The sequence below is a fragment of the Scylla paramamosain genome, chromosome 2, assembly GCF_035594125.1.
Source record: "Scylla paramamosain isolate STU-SP2022 chromosome 2, ASM3559412v1, whole genome shotgun sequence".
In the NCBI taxonomy this organism is placed as follows: Eukaryota; Metazoa; Arthropoda; class Malacostraca; order Decapoda; family Portunidae; genus Scylla; species Scylla paramamosain.
The window spans coordinates 18,682,501-18,697,500 of NC_087152.1; the positions used below are offsets into that span (position 1 = coordinate 18,682,501).

Below are 15,000 nucleotides of genomic sequence, written 5' to 3' on the forward strand. Positions count from 1 at the left end.
GTCCAATGATAATTGCATTTCATTACTTTACATACAGTGATCTCCATGGCTCAAGTTGATTTAAATCAACCTTCATTATCTCGATGTGCATTGCCGGAGCAGATACGGCCGCTCATTCGCACAGACCTACGTACTGTACATGAAGTGTAACCATCCAAAAGTTATTTTTTATTTATTTTTTTTTATTTATGCTTAACATATTACAGTGGTCTTTATCTAAAAAGATTTAAGATATCATGCAATAACCAAGACTGGCTCAAATCAATGTTGACCAGTCAGGTAACATGAAAAGTATGCATTGGTTACCTTGTATTGTAATCAGTGTATTACATTATAGTCCGCATGAACGGCGTCTATAAAGTTGCATTCCGTTATAATATGTAACTCAGATCCTCTTTGATTTCAATCTTCTTTCTCTTAACTCCAACTCCTTGCTTTTAACTCTACGGCCCTTTTCAGACGGAGCGCCTTAGCAGCACTTCTCAGCAGCGCTACCACTTGTAAATGCCTGAGATAAATGAGCGCCTGCACATAGTCTGGGTATTTGCCTTTGCCGCCGGTGGTGACGATAAAAAGCAGCAATACTCGTCACGATATCTGGAAGTCAATAGTAGCTTTCGTATGTAGCTGCAGCCGTGTCACCATCTTCGCACGTGGGACGACTGTAGCGCTGCAAACGTCCGACTCAGTTCGACATTCCCTATCTCAACATTGTCAGTCTACGCAAGGTTGGTTTTATGCACGATATAGTGAGAATGGCGTCGGACAAGGAATTAGCGGCAAAAAGAAAGAAAAAAAAATAGAATCCATGTTCTATAAGAGATTAATCCTTCTAAAAAAGATAAACAAACTATAAAACGTTCATTAGCAGCACATCAAACGTTCATGTGTAGAGACGCAAATACACGTTAAAAATTTCACCAGGCCCACTGACACCCGTGAGTAGCACTTTCAGGTTTCAGGTTAGAATTCCTAGCGAATGGACGTGTTTAGTAAGCAGTGACCTGATGCTATAGCTGGCTAGTGTAGACATGGCGCCTTGTGTTGCTGAGTCGTCTGGTTGTGTTAATTCTCCTGTTCTCGAGGCCTTTGCTGCTAATGTCTCAAAGGTGGCCTCAGAGGTAAGGTGACGAAGGAGCAGTAATCGGTAGTGTGCAGGGGCGCCGACAGGTTGAAGGTCCTCAAGGCGCCTCACCTGGAGGCGCGCCACTTGGAGTCAAGGAATCCCTTCAGTGTGCTGGAGGGGGTGACGGAGGAGGAGGTGGACGTGGCGGGAGGAGACAAGGAGAAGGAGGGGGCAGACGCAGTTAACCTGCCTCAAGGTAGAGTGCTTGTGCTTGGTGATAGTCAGGTTAGGCACTTAGATAGTGCGTTTTGTGCTAGAGATAGGAAGCGTAGGTCGAGGGCGTGTTTGCCGCGGGGTGGAATAGGGAAAGTGGCGGATAGGCTAGACACGTGCTTGGAAAATTATGGGACCAAGCCCATTGTTTTTCTCAGCGCGGGAGGGAATGACCTTGGTCAAGAGTGAGGAAGTTTAGGCAGGCTTTGGATAGGATTAGGGACAAGGGAGGGATCCCTGTGGTGTGTGGTGTCTTGCCGTGGAGGGGAGTTGGTGTTGAGTGGCTGTCCAGGGTTATTACAGTGAATCGCAGGCTCGCGAATCATTGTAAGAGTAATGTATGGACGTTCATCGACAACTGGGACCTCTTCTATGGTAGGGATACCTTGTACGCCAGGGATGGAGTCATTTATCATGCCAGGGTGTTCGGAACACTCGAGCAGGAGGTAACTGCACTCCAGCACTTTTTTCGTTAATCATGAGGGAACAAGGACTTGTGAAGACGAAATGAAGGACCATTTAGATAAATCTAGAAAGGTAACTAACTCAGGGAAGGCTAGAAATAGCTTAAGTGTTTACTACACGAATCGTAGAAGTATTTTGAATAAAATAGACTTCCTTAGAGGAATGACATGTGTAGAGAACTTTGATATCATTGCTTTAACAGAAACTTGGTTAGATATGTCAGGGAAAATATTTAATCCAGAGGTTAAGATACATGGTTATACACTTTTATATAAAGACAGGAAAAACAGGAGAGGAGGAGGCGTTGTACTGTACGTTAGGGACACACTACAGTGTTGTATTAACAGTATAATTAAAACTGACAGGAAAACAAAGTCGATATGGGTAGATATTAAGGAAGGATCACAGTCAGTAGTACTGGGATTAGTGTACAGACCACCGAACAGTACAAAGGAAATTAACACCTCACTATCCCAGGAAATGAATAGAGTAGGCAGGTACGGTCAGGTATGTAAGGTAGGAGATTTTAATTTTAGGAACATCCACTGGAGGCTGATGGTGGATAACAGTGAAGCAGAGCAATTTCTTAAGGTAATTCAGGATAATCTTTTAAAACAGGTAATCCTAGAACCGACAAGAGAGAATAATATTCTAGATTTATTTCTAACTAAAAGGGAGGAAGCAGTCACGCAGTTAGAGGGTGGAGGATAGTTAGGTAACAGTGACCATTGTGAAATTAGGTACAAATTAAAATGGGAGGAAACTTTTAGAAACAAAGACACTAGTAAAATATCTGACTTTAGGAGAGCAGATTTTGAGGGATTAAAAAGTTACTTCCTAGGAGTTGACTGGCAACGAAAGCAGCGGGAGGTAAGGTCCAGGACGGAGTAGAGAGAGATAAGGCAGGATGGGGGAGATGAGGTGAGGTGTGAAGGTGTAGGGCAAAAGGAGGGAAGAAGTGTCAGGAAGGGTCGGAGGAAAGAGAGGGGGAGCTATGTGTGAGTATGTTAGAGTGAGCTATGTGTGAGAGTCAGGTCATACTGAGATGGGCGAGGTGAGGTCGAGGCGAGTAAAAGATGGAGTGGAGAGGATGGATGGGCCAGAGATGAGAGGATTAGGGGAAGTAAATGTAGATGAGTTGTATAAATATTTCGTTGATAAATTACATACAGGGCAGTTAGCAAACACCCCTTATAGATCAATAAGATCACAGAAAAATTAATTTAAATGGATGATTGTTAGGCTAAAACATTACATAGGGCGGAAGAGAAACATATATAAGAGATTAAAGGCAGGGAAAGAGTTTTTAAGACTATAATATAATGAATTAGTTTGAACAGTCAGGAGGTTAACGAGGAAAGCTGAAAACAATTGTGAACTAAAGGTAGCCAGCCAGGCGAAGACGAACCCCAAGGGTATATCAGGTATATAGGACGAGGAATAGGGAAACAATAGGTCTATTAAAGACAGCAGATGGGGAGCTAGTTAGTTCTGGGGAGGAGATTAGTAAATTTCTGAATGAGTCTTCACCCAGGAAAACATGCAGGAAATGCCGAAGAGTGAACAGATGTTTAGAGCAGAAGAGAATGAAAAGCTGACAGGTATTACCATAATTAGGGAGATAATGAAACAGGAGATAGATAGGCTAAACAGTTCAAGACACCAGGACCAGATGAAATATATCCCAGAGTACTTAAGGAATGCAAAGAGGTTACTAGTGAACCGTTAGTTTCTGTCTTCAGGAAATCACTTGAGTCAGGTGAAGTACCAGTAATGTGGAGGCAGGCGAATGTAGTTCCCATCTTTAAGAAAGGAGATAAAACTTTAACGTCTAATTATAGACCTGTGTGCTTAACTTCTGTTGTAGGTAAAATAATAGAGTCAATAATAGCGTAGAAGATTAGAGAACAGTTAGACAAACATAACTAGATAACTTAATTACGGCATGGCTTCACGAAGAGGAAGTCTTGTCTGACAATCTTGTTAAGTTTATACAGTAAAGTTTACGAGGCGGCAGATAATGGTGATAGTTATGACATCCTGTATCTGAATTTTAGTAAAGCATTTGACAAGGTACCCCATCAGAGGCTCCTGAGAAAGGTTAGGGCACACGGGATAGATGGGAAGGTGTTCGGCTGGATAAGGTCAAGCGACAGGCTACAGAAAGTTGTAATAAACGGCTCTAACTCCGAGTGGGGTCATGTAATTAGTGGGGTGCCACAGGGGTCAGTATTAGGGCCATTGTTGTTTTAATATATATCAATGACTTGGATTGTGGAATTAGATATAGGTATATTAGAATCAGTACAAAGGAGAATGACTAAAAGGATACAGGGGATGAGGAGTATTCCTTACGAAGCGAGAATAAAGCTGTTAAATTTACATTCTTTAGAGAAACGTAGGATAGGAGGGGATCTGATAAAAATCTTCAAGTGGTATAAGGGTTATAACAAGGGGGACGTAAGCAAAATTCTTAGGATCAGTAACCAGGACAGAACAAGAAATAACTTGTTCAAGCTTGAAAAAATTTAGATTTAAAATAAAAATAGGGTGATAGATGAATGGAACGGACTCAGTAATCAAGTTGTTAGTGCTGAGTCATTAGGGAGCTTTAAGAGAAGATTAGACGTATTTATAGATGAGGATGATAGGTGGAAATAGGTAGGTATATTTCGTACAGGGACTGCCACGTGTAGGCCTGATGACTTCGTGCAGCTTCCCTTATTTCTTATGTTCTTATGACATTAGTAGCGCTACAGTCGCGCCACTTAAGCGCTGCTCTAGGTACGTGTGTAAGTTACTGTTGAATGCCAGGTATCGTGACGAGCAGCCTTATTTTTTCGTCGCGAAGAAGGCAATTAGTCAAACTGCCTGCAGTGCTACTACGTAGTGGTCGTGGTTCTGCATGGAAGCCTCCTTTTGGTTCAGTATTTATAAGTGGCAGCGGTGCTGAGAAGTGCTACTTAATGGCCCAGTTTGAATGGGGCCTAACTCCTTCTCCCAACTATCTCAAAATTCTTGATGTCCACCTTCTTCCTCTTAACTCCTGTCTCTCAACTCTTACCTCCCAGCCCCTAAAGTAGGAACAAGAAAGTCGACTTTTATTGCATGTTCGTTATCTCCGACAGAACTGAACATCTTGTGGGCGGTACATCAAGTTCATCACAGCAGCGAGAACTACAACCTCACCACAGGTTTTCGCTTGTCTGCCCTACAAAAATTAGCGCACTTTGGCTTCTATCAACCACTGGCACTACTCGGCATTCCCCTGCCCGCGGTTCTTGTCCACACTGGTCTTAATTATTTGTTCCAGTTCTGGATCCATAACACCTTCGTAGGCCGCCTTGGCCCCCTAGAGTATGTGATCGCGACGCCTTCCTTCCATCGCGTCCATCATGGTAAGCGGTGGAGGAGACGGCTTTGCAACACACCCATGAGGTCTCGAAAAGGAATCCCGTTGTTGTTTATGAAAATCATAAATACATATGAAAATTCATAAAACAATAAACAGAAAACAGATACATGCCATTTTCATTTGAGTGATATTTATGTCTTTTCAGTTGTGTGATACTTAGAAATGTTCATTAATTTTGACGTGATGTTATGACCGCAGGAGCCAACAAGTGGTGTCTTGACAAGAACTATGCCAGTGTGTTAGTCTTGTGGGACATTCTCTTCGGTACCTACCAGCCGGAGAAAGAAGACTCGGAAATTGTATACGGCCTCACGCACCAGCCGCAGTCATTCAATGCCATTTGGCATCAGGTTTGTGAAATTTTATAAATTATACTGTTTATATATATATATATATATATATATATATATATATATATATATATATATATATATATATATATATATATATATATATATATATATAGACACACACACACACACACCACAAAAATGTTGTTTTGCTTTATTCTCTAAAACTGTGCGGGTTTATCCACAGTACTTCTACTTCGTTGAAGTGTTCCGCAAGGCTCGCAGCATGACCACTTGGGGAGACTCCTTGAAGGCAATATTCTACGGGCCCGGCTGGAGCCCCGGAACTCCACGCCTGGGCAACCCTGACTTATTCCCTGACGTGGTGGCTCCCAGACAAAAGTATGATCCTCAGCTTCCCAGTTGGAAGTTATTGTACATCGGCTCACACTTGGCAGTAGCCATCTTCATGCAGCAGCTGCTGGTGACTCGCATTCTGGTAAGACTGTAACGCTGCTGTGCTCGGCGACTAACAATACTGCACTTGAATCCTCGCTGGCTAGTGATTCTTATCTATCAGAATGCTTTATTCACATTCAAAAGTGCCAACTGATTACTAAATGAATTGCTTAAAAATAATATAGTCTCTTGCAGTTAATTATGGATGCTGCATAAGAAAAAAATGGTTGTATTATATATATATATATATATATATATATATATATATATATATATATATATATATATATATATATATATATATATATATATATATATATATATATATATATATATATATATATATATATATATATATATATATATATATATATATATATATATATATATATATATATATATATATATATATATATATATATATATATATATATATACACCGGTAAAATGATTTCACAGGATCGATATATCTTCATTACATTATAAATCTGTTTCAAGTACGATTCTCTTTAACAAAACTTTAGATTGGACGATCATAACGGGAGAGAGAACCAAGACAAAGAGGGAATCAGATGTGGATATGATTTTTCTTTCTTTTTTCTTTTCTTTTTCTTTTTTTTCTGCGGAAATATTTTCTTATAGACAGACGACAGAGAGCTCATAAGTTCCCTGTCCTTTGAACTAGTCTTGGCTGTCTGTGTTGTTGTTGATGACGACGACGACGACGATGACTGAGACAACAACAATGACGACTACGACAACGACGATGATGATGATTAATATACGCGGTTGTCATAACAACAGGATATGTAATTATGCTTTTTCTTCTCAGAGTTTTCCGGTCACACCATTGCTACGAGTTATTGATCACACACACACACACACACACACACACAAAATAAATAAATAAATAAAAATAAATAAATAAAATAAATGAATAAATAAAATAAAATAAAATAAAATAAATAAATAAATAAATAAATAAAATGAAATAAAATAAAATAAATAAAAATAAATAAGATAAATAAATAAATAAATAAATAAATATAAAAAAATATAAAAAAATCATCGCAAGGAAAGGATTTTGAAGGATGCTGCAAAAGAAGGCGAATAAATCATCGCCAGCCACACAATGTTACTGTAAATTTCAAAGAATGTTTCCCTTAGAGAGAGAGAGAGAGAGAGAGAGAGAGAGAGAGAGAGAGAGAGAGAGAGAGAGAGAGAGAGAGAGAGAATAGTAACACAGGATTACCATATAAATACAAAATCATGGAATCCAAGCCATGCATTAATACCTGGAAATAAGTGAAATAAGATTTGATTGTTGTGTTCTTATTCTTGCGTCTCTTTCATTTTTTTTTTATTATGGCTCTAGAATTACTACAATAATAACAACAACAACAATAGCAATATCAATAGCAATAACAACTACTGACTCCTCCACCTCTTCCTCCTCCTCCTCCTCCTCCTCCTCCTCCTCCTCCTCCTCCTCCTCCTCCTCCTTCTACTACTACTACTAATACTACTACTAGCACTACTACTACTACTACTACTACTACTACTACTACTACTACTACTTTTCTGTAAGAGGAGCTCTGGCGAATGGTAACAAAAAGTGCTAAAAATAGGCCCACTAAAAGTACTATTCCCTAAAGAGAGGTCAAAAATCATCATCCAAAACTGGAGGATAAGTGTCTTGAAACCTCTCTTTCTTGAAAGAATACAAGTCAGAGGAAGGAGGAAATACAGAGGTAGGCAGGGAGCTACAGAGTTTACCAGAAAAGAGAATGAATGACTGAGAATATTGGTTAACTCTTGCATTAGAGAGGTGGACAGAATAGGGGTGAGAGAAAGTAGGAAGTCCTGTGCAGCGAAGCTGCAGGAGGAGGGAAGGCATGTAGTTAGCAAGGCCAGATCAGTCAGCGAGATATTAGCAGTAGAAGATAGCAAGAGATGTAATATTGCGGCGATGACAAAGAGGCTGAAAACAATCAGAGGAGAGGAATAGACAAGACGAAATGCTTTTGATTCCACCTGTCTAGAAGAGCAGTGTGAATGCAACCCCACATACATATAATGTTGTGGGGGTGAAAAAATAATAATAATAATAATAAACAAATAAATAAATTGGTAGAGATGACTGAGGACACACAACTTCATAAAAATTGCTTTAGCTAGAGATGAGATTTGAAGTTTCCAGTTGAGATTATTATTAAAGGACAGACTGAGGATGTTCAACGTAAAAGAAAGGAACAGTTAGGTGTCATAGAAGAAGAGAAGATCTGGAAAGCAGTGCCGAATTGATGGATGGAGGAATTGAGTTTTGAGGCATTGAACAATACTAAGTTTGCTCTGCTCCAATCGAAAATTTTAGAAGTCAGACTACTACGACTACTACTACTACTACTACTACTACTACTACTACTACTATAACTGCCGGTGTTGCTGCTGTTATCACTACCCAGTGTCACTAAAATTATTATCATTATTATCATTATTATTATTATTATTATTATTATTATTATTATTATTATTATTATTATTATCATCATCATCGTTATTGTCATTACTGTTATTAATATTACTGTTATTGATCTTGTTCTTGCTCTTATTCTTATTACCACGACTATCATCATCATCATCATCATCATTGCTATCGTCATCATCACTAACATCATCATAATCATCATCATCATCACTGTCATCATCAGTATCACACCACCATCATTACTGCTAACAGGCGACTTCACCTTTTTCATGCAAATCGGAGAACACGACATGATAACCATACTAATATCTTACTCAGGCTGTCCCGTGGATGACTATAATTACCTTCCTCGCCTTCATCTTCGCTTCTGTGGGTGTGGTGACGGCCATGCTGGATGGATGGCGGTGGACAGGTCTAGCAGAGGCTGTTCGCTGTATCGCCTACGTCCTGAACGCCCGCTCCTCCCTCGCTACGCACTCCCCATCCTTGGACATCGCCCTCGAGTTCTTCTTCATTATGTGTGCAGTGTTCTGGACGTGCCACAGTTTGGCTCCAAATATTGCCAATATCATGAAGAAAAAGTTTTTATAAACTTGCGAGTATTCTGTCATGTTTTACGTTATTTTTTCTTAATTGTTGATAAAAAAAAAAAGGAAATGAAAAAGTAGTGGTAGCTGTAAATATATGTTGTCATAACAGTTACGGTGTCCTGTGCCATTTTTTTTTTTTATAAATACAGTACGTACCGTAAATATTCATAATGAACATTATACATAAAACATATTCATAACTTAAAACCACACACAAAATTAATAAATGAAATGGGTGAAATTATGTAGATACGTAAATGGATGCATAAATAAATCAAAATAGTAAGTAGAGAAACATTGTGAATGTGTAGTTTTACGAAAGTCTGTGGAGATTATCCATCTACTTTTATCTGTTTTCAGTATACTTAAAAATCCTGCCCTGTAAGATACAGTTTACTTTCCGTAATGCCGGCTCAAATGGGTGGAAAAGCCCTCCCCGGGGATTAACTCATTTTTTCCACAAGAGAGAGAGAGAGAGAGAGAGAGAGAGAGAGAGAGAGAGAGAGAGACTGAAGTGATCTGTGCCATTCCTGCATGCACTGATCAACTTAGTCTCCCTGCGGTGTACAGACTGGAAATTTAAGATCGAAGAAGTTGCCGTCCTAGATACTGTGTTAACTTTTGACTACTGAGTGTGATACCGAAATGGAACCACGATAATGATAATGGTGTATGCATAATTTTCTTTGTTTTTGTGTTAAAATTAATGTATGTGATTTCTTTACTTTCACACAAGAGAAAACTGCTGGTATGAAGTCTGAGTAAAAGGAAAGCGAGTAAAGTAGTATGATGGGAGTGATGACTCAGGTGACAAATTGAAGTATATACGGGTATGTTAAGAGAGTGGAACTGCAAATAATTGAAGGTGAAACATGAATTTACCATAAAAGTATTTACAAATTAATTCACTCTTGAGAGCTTCCTTTAGGTTTTTGACACAATTTCCGAATGGCATTTAATGTTTTTTTTATGAAATAATAATAATAATAATAATAATAATAATAATAATAATAATAATAATAATAATAATAATAATAATAACAACAACAACAACAACAACAACAACAACAACAACAACAACAACAACAACAACAACAGCAGCAACAACAACAACAACAACAACAACAACAACAACAACAACAACAACAACAATAATAACAATAATGATAGTAATAATAATAATAATAATAATAATAATGATGATAATAATAGTAATAATAATAATAATAATAATAATAATAATAATAATAATAATAATAATAATAATAATAATAATAATAATGATAATGATAATAATAATAATAATAATAATAATAATAATAATAATAATAATAATAATAATAATAATAATAATTCCTTTAACAATAACTTCAAATGTAATTTTAGTTGCAATTGGCGTTATAGAGACATAGGTTCCTCGATCATCCCAGTTTTAAATTTTACATATTTACTTCACTGGCGATTGCGGTTACATTAATTTGTCACATTTATTTGTGGCTATTTGTGGTCACATTTATTTGTGGTGAAGAGATGACGCTGCCGTGATGGTGATGCGTAGATGAGTTGCAAAAGTGGTCGTGGTGATGGTGCCAATTTTGTGTGGTGGTGGATAAGTGACACACTGTGGTGAAAATTACTGGAAGTGCCGTTAGTGAGGAGAGCAGTGACAAGGCGGTGATCAGTTTTGTTGATGGTTCAAACGCTAGGTTTTGATCCACAGTTTTACATTTTTATAGCAAGTCCACAGCGTTCTCGTGCCGCCACCAAGAAGGCTGGACGCATCGTGCAGATAGCAAATGGGAAAGAAACACTCAGTTGTTGGACAAATAATAAGGATCCGCTCCTGTAACGGTGTCGTATAATAATGTGCATTGTACTGATAATTATTTTCATAGTTAGCAACATAAGTGTATGTATACATGTATGTATGTGTGTAGTTAGTGGTTGCTGGCGGACAAGTGGGGCTGACATGGTCGTGCCACCCTACGTCACACACACACACACACACACACACACACCATGGAACTTTCCACAGTCTATTATATTATTGCCATCGATAAACTATCGGGAGCACCTACATCATACTATCTAAGTATTCCTCATAGATAGTATGTATTATTTTTAGTTATAAGTAGTTTTCCCTTGCATTATCTATGTAATTAGAGAGCTATAATCATGAATATGTTCATGTACTGTGAGTGCGGTCAGCCCGGAAATATTTCTGCTGTTAGCACTTTTCGAAGGCATCAAGCATCCCTTGATTTCCGGCAGCCTCTTGCCGGATTGTGGCTGTGTACCATGTAGACGACATTCGTTGTCTCTTACACGCCACACCCTTCTCCCAAAACTTTGTGTATATACTTAAATATATATATGTTTTTATATGTTCACCTTTGACATTCACCTGAAAACCACAGAAACTCACCACGAGTTGCTTTACCTACAATAGAGAAGTAAGAAACTAATTAACAGTGTCCAGAGGTAAGTGATAATTCAACACCTAGCTGGAACACTCCAGCAGGATGTGTTGTTGCCAATAATCCGGAAATGCCTCCATGATGCGGGTATTCACTGGAGGGTGTCCTTCAACCCGTTCGTAGTTACCTACATTACAAAATTTGTACTTCCTCTGGTTACGAAAAAAAAAAAAAAAAACGTCGGAGGGACTTTTAAAAAGACAAGAGTAGGGAGAAAATTTTCGTGTTAATTTCTTTATGTGGAAGTACTTTTTAATTCAGTAAGCAGATATACCAGGGACATAAAATCGATTTTTTTTTTTAGTGTGTGTGTGTGTGTGTGTGTGTGTGTGTGCTCGCGTGGGCTAGATGGCATGATCATGAATTCATTCGTAGATGGGTGAGAGTGCCAAGGGAAACATTTTTGCGGTCATTTTAATTGATGACATTTAACGCATCAAAAGAGCATTAAGTAATAAGTGAACAAAAATACATGTGACAAACTAAGAGACCTACATTTTCTCCATTTAAATGAACAAAACTATTATGAAGTGGAAAACGATAAAAGCTAAAAATCAGTAAAATCAGTAAATCAGTAAATCAGTAAAATTGGTGGTGGCAGCGGGACGCTGAAGGACTTCTTTCCTCCTCGTTCTTGCGCTGCTCTGGCTGCACACTGATAGGTTCCTCCCAGCAGGAATATACATTACTTTAATTGGCCTAGAAGACGTTTCTTTACTGTCCTGTGGTGCTTGTTGTACTTCAGAAATTCACGTAATTGTGTAGCTCATTGAAAAACAAGTGTAACACACTCATTTGGTTCACTCAGTGTTTCGGTTACATCCTTAGCCAAGAAATCTTTGCTGCCAACATACTTTATCATGTTATTCCCCACATACCAGAAATGAAATGCGCTACTTACTGTAGTACAGGCAAAGTGGATCCGATGAAAGTTCATACGTAAAGGATAACACAGGGCACCCACTCTGCAATTGACTGATCCGCTGTGCGGCGCTGCGGCGGTGGTCCTTCCCTTCAGCAGTTGTCTTGTTACATTTTTAGGATCACCTGAAGATCCGCCACCCCAGCCGCACTCGGGGTAGTAGATCTTCAGGTGAGACAATCTGGGGTGGCGGATCTTCAGGTGATCCCATACTTTTAATGAAGTAAACTTTTTTCTGCATTTTTTATATCCACTCAGTTTTTTAATGCGTTCATGTTGTTAGGTTAGGTTAGGTTAGGTTAGGCTAACCTAACCTAACCTAACCAAGTGAGAGAGTCTGGGGTGGCGGATCTTCAGGTGAGACAATCTGGGGTGGCGGATCTTCAGGTGATCCCTGTGGGGTGGCGGATCTTCAGGTGATCCCATTTTTATTTTTCTAGTTCTTACCTTTTTTTTTTTTTTTTTTTCAAATACAGTCGCATGGTACTTTTTTCTTTTCTTTTTATTTTTTATTATAATATTATTTCCTCTAAGCGACTCTGGCAATAATAATGCTCGGAAATTCTTACAAAACAAGCAAATTAAATCAATAAAAGAATAATTATTTTATATACAGAAAACACTAGATAATTACGGCCCTGTTAGCCCTTGTTCTCTCTTCAGGTATGACTAGCGAGACACCGAAAAAAAAACTAACATACTCGGGTGGATCTACGTAAAGGGCATGAGTGACATAACCCAAATAGAAGGACGTCTTACAGCAGAAAATAATCTGCAAATCCTCGATGAAGTACAAGCTTTTCATTTACTCATCCATTTTAGCAGCAGAGACTTATAGGTGCTGCAGGTCATCGTGCGTGAGCCAGGAAGGAGGAGGCAGAGAAAGGGGTCTGCTTGATTCTGACACGACAGGTGAAGGTGCGTCAGGTGATAAGGGAGAGGGAGCGGGGACTGCTGGGATGAGTGAGTAGTTATAGGTGTTGATGCATCAGTAAGGCAAGAAAAGTAAACCAACTCAGTTCATGTCTTCCTTTATAAGGAAAGAAGGCACTACAGTAGTGGTTCCCAAACTTTTTTTTTTTCAGTTTATGACTCAATTTAACATGCCACATTAGGCGTGTTCCTTTCATAAAATGGTGGGTAAATAGCCACTATACTGAACAATGCAGTATACAGTACATATCTGTTTACGTTTACCTTGGCTGAGGCTTACAGAGAAACTGACTAATTATTATTATTATTATTATTATTATTATTGTTGTTGTTGTTGTTGTTATCTTACTTTGGCCAACTCTCCCTTGGCCAAATATGACACGACCAACCATGGCCCAGTCTCCTCTGGCCAAACATGACACGACCAAACCTCCTCTGGCCAAGTCCTCTAATGACCCATCTCCCTCTGGCCATTTGCTCGTTAGTGAACTTTACGATGGCGAATCAATTGCCGTCGAATTTAAGCAGTGGGATCCATCGTGGAAGACACTGAAAACCCAGTCGTCGTGGGAAAATGTGCGCCGCCGCCCAAATGAAAACGGAACAAAGAAAATACCGAGAAAGATAAAAATTTGCTGGAATCCTCTCGTCTTGCCTTTCTTCATTATTTTTCTTTCTTCTTCTTCTTCTTATTATTATTATTATTATTGGATTATTTTAATCGTTATTTTTTACCTTTCTATTTATTTAATTTAGTTAAATTTCTTTACTGATGATGTCGTCCTGTTTGATCATCCAGGTGATGAAGTCATTCCGATGAAGTCTTGCATATTTTGTGTAAAGCTGTGCCTTAAGAGTTGCATTACATCATAAACAGTGGCGTACCCAGAAATATGAAAAGGGGTGGGGTCATATATATATATATATATATATATATATATATATATATATATATATATATATATATATATATATATATAATTTATTTATTAGTTTTTTTTCTTTCTCCACATCCAGAATTTTTGCAAGCGTATATTATACTTACGGCTGTCGTGCTCTCTGCCCATGCAGTCCGTCTGGCTCCCCGCTCATCCTACACAGCCTACTACAAACGCCATTCCACCGCTTTCAGTCGACAATTTTTACATCGCACACCACATAATTATAGGCAGGATTACTGGCCTTCTGGAATTGCATGTTATGAGGTTGCTAGTGAAGAAGGCGTACAACATGAAAGAAAGCAAGCTCAATTTATCTGTGCTTGGAGGAGATTTGAATCACAGACCTATTAGCTGAGAGTTGAGCACACGAATCACTACATTACACCACCTGCATCAACTTTAACAGATTCAACTACAGTATATTGCACGAACATTCATTACAACTCAATACTGTACTTCATTCACTCACCAGACTTCTCTAATCATATAAACATCAAATATTCATGGCTTAAAAGAATTTACATTAAAAACTAATTGTAATTTTCAACTTTTTGTAGACAAAAATCAGGATAATGCAAAAATCTGTAAAAATTTAGCTACATGTTTTCAAATAACAAAATATATCACAACACATATTATATTATCTAATAAAATTAATTACAATATGTAACCAATTTTCTA

At 38.3% G+C, this 15,000-nt stretch overlaps 2 protein-coding genes across 8 annotated transcripts in view; one reads left to right on the plus strand and one right to left on the minus strand.

Annotated features, from left to right (window-relative positions):
- Positions 1 to 10,572, plus strand: part of LOC135111478 (alkylglycerol monooxygenase-like) — a 22,687-nt gene extending 12,115 nt beyond the window's left edge. Inside the window, exons 5-8 of the mRNA XM_064024801.1 lie at positions 4,933 to 5,202; positions 5,418 to 5,569; positions 5,757 to 6,008; positions 8,775 to 10,572. Coding sequence (XP_063880871.1) covers positions 4,933 to 5,202; positions 5,418 to 5,569; positions 5,757 to 6,008; positions 8,775 to 9,047 — 947 coding nt within the window. The 3' untranslated portion in view covers positions 9,048 to 10,572. The remainder of the gene's footprint in view (positions 1 to 4,932; positions 5,203 to 5,417; positions 5,570 to 5,756; positions 6,009 to 8,774) is intronic.
- Positions 10,573 to 14,904: 4,332 nt separating this feature from the next.
- Positions 14,905 to 15,000, minus strand: part of LOC135111444 (microsomal triglyceride transfer protein large subunit-like) — a 70,151-nt gene continuing 70,055 nt past the window's right edge. For all 7 annotated transcript variants that reach the window (XM_064024781.1, XM_064024753.1, XM_064024761.1 and 4 more), the window contains one exon: positions 14,905 to 15,000. This exon is cut by the window's right edge and continues 204 nt beyond it. The gene's annotated coding sequence lies outside the window, so the exon portion shown is untranslated.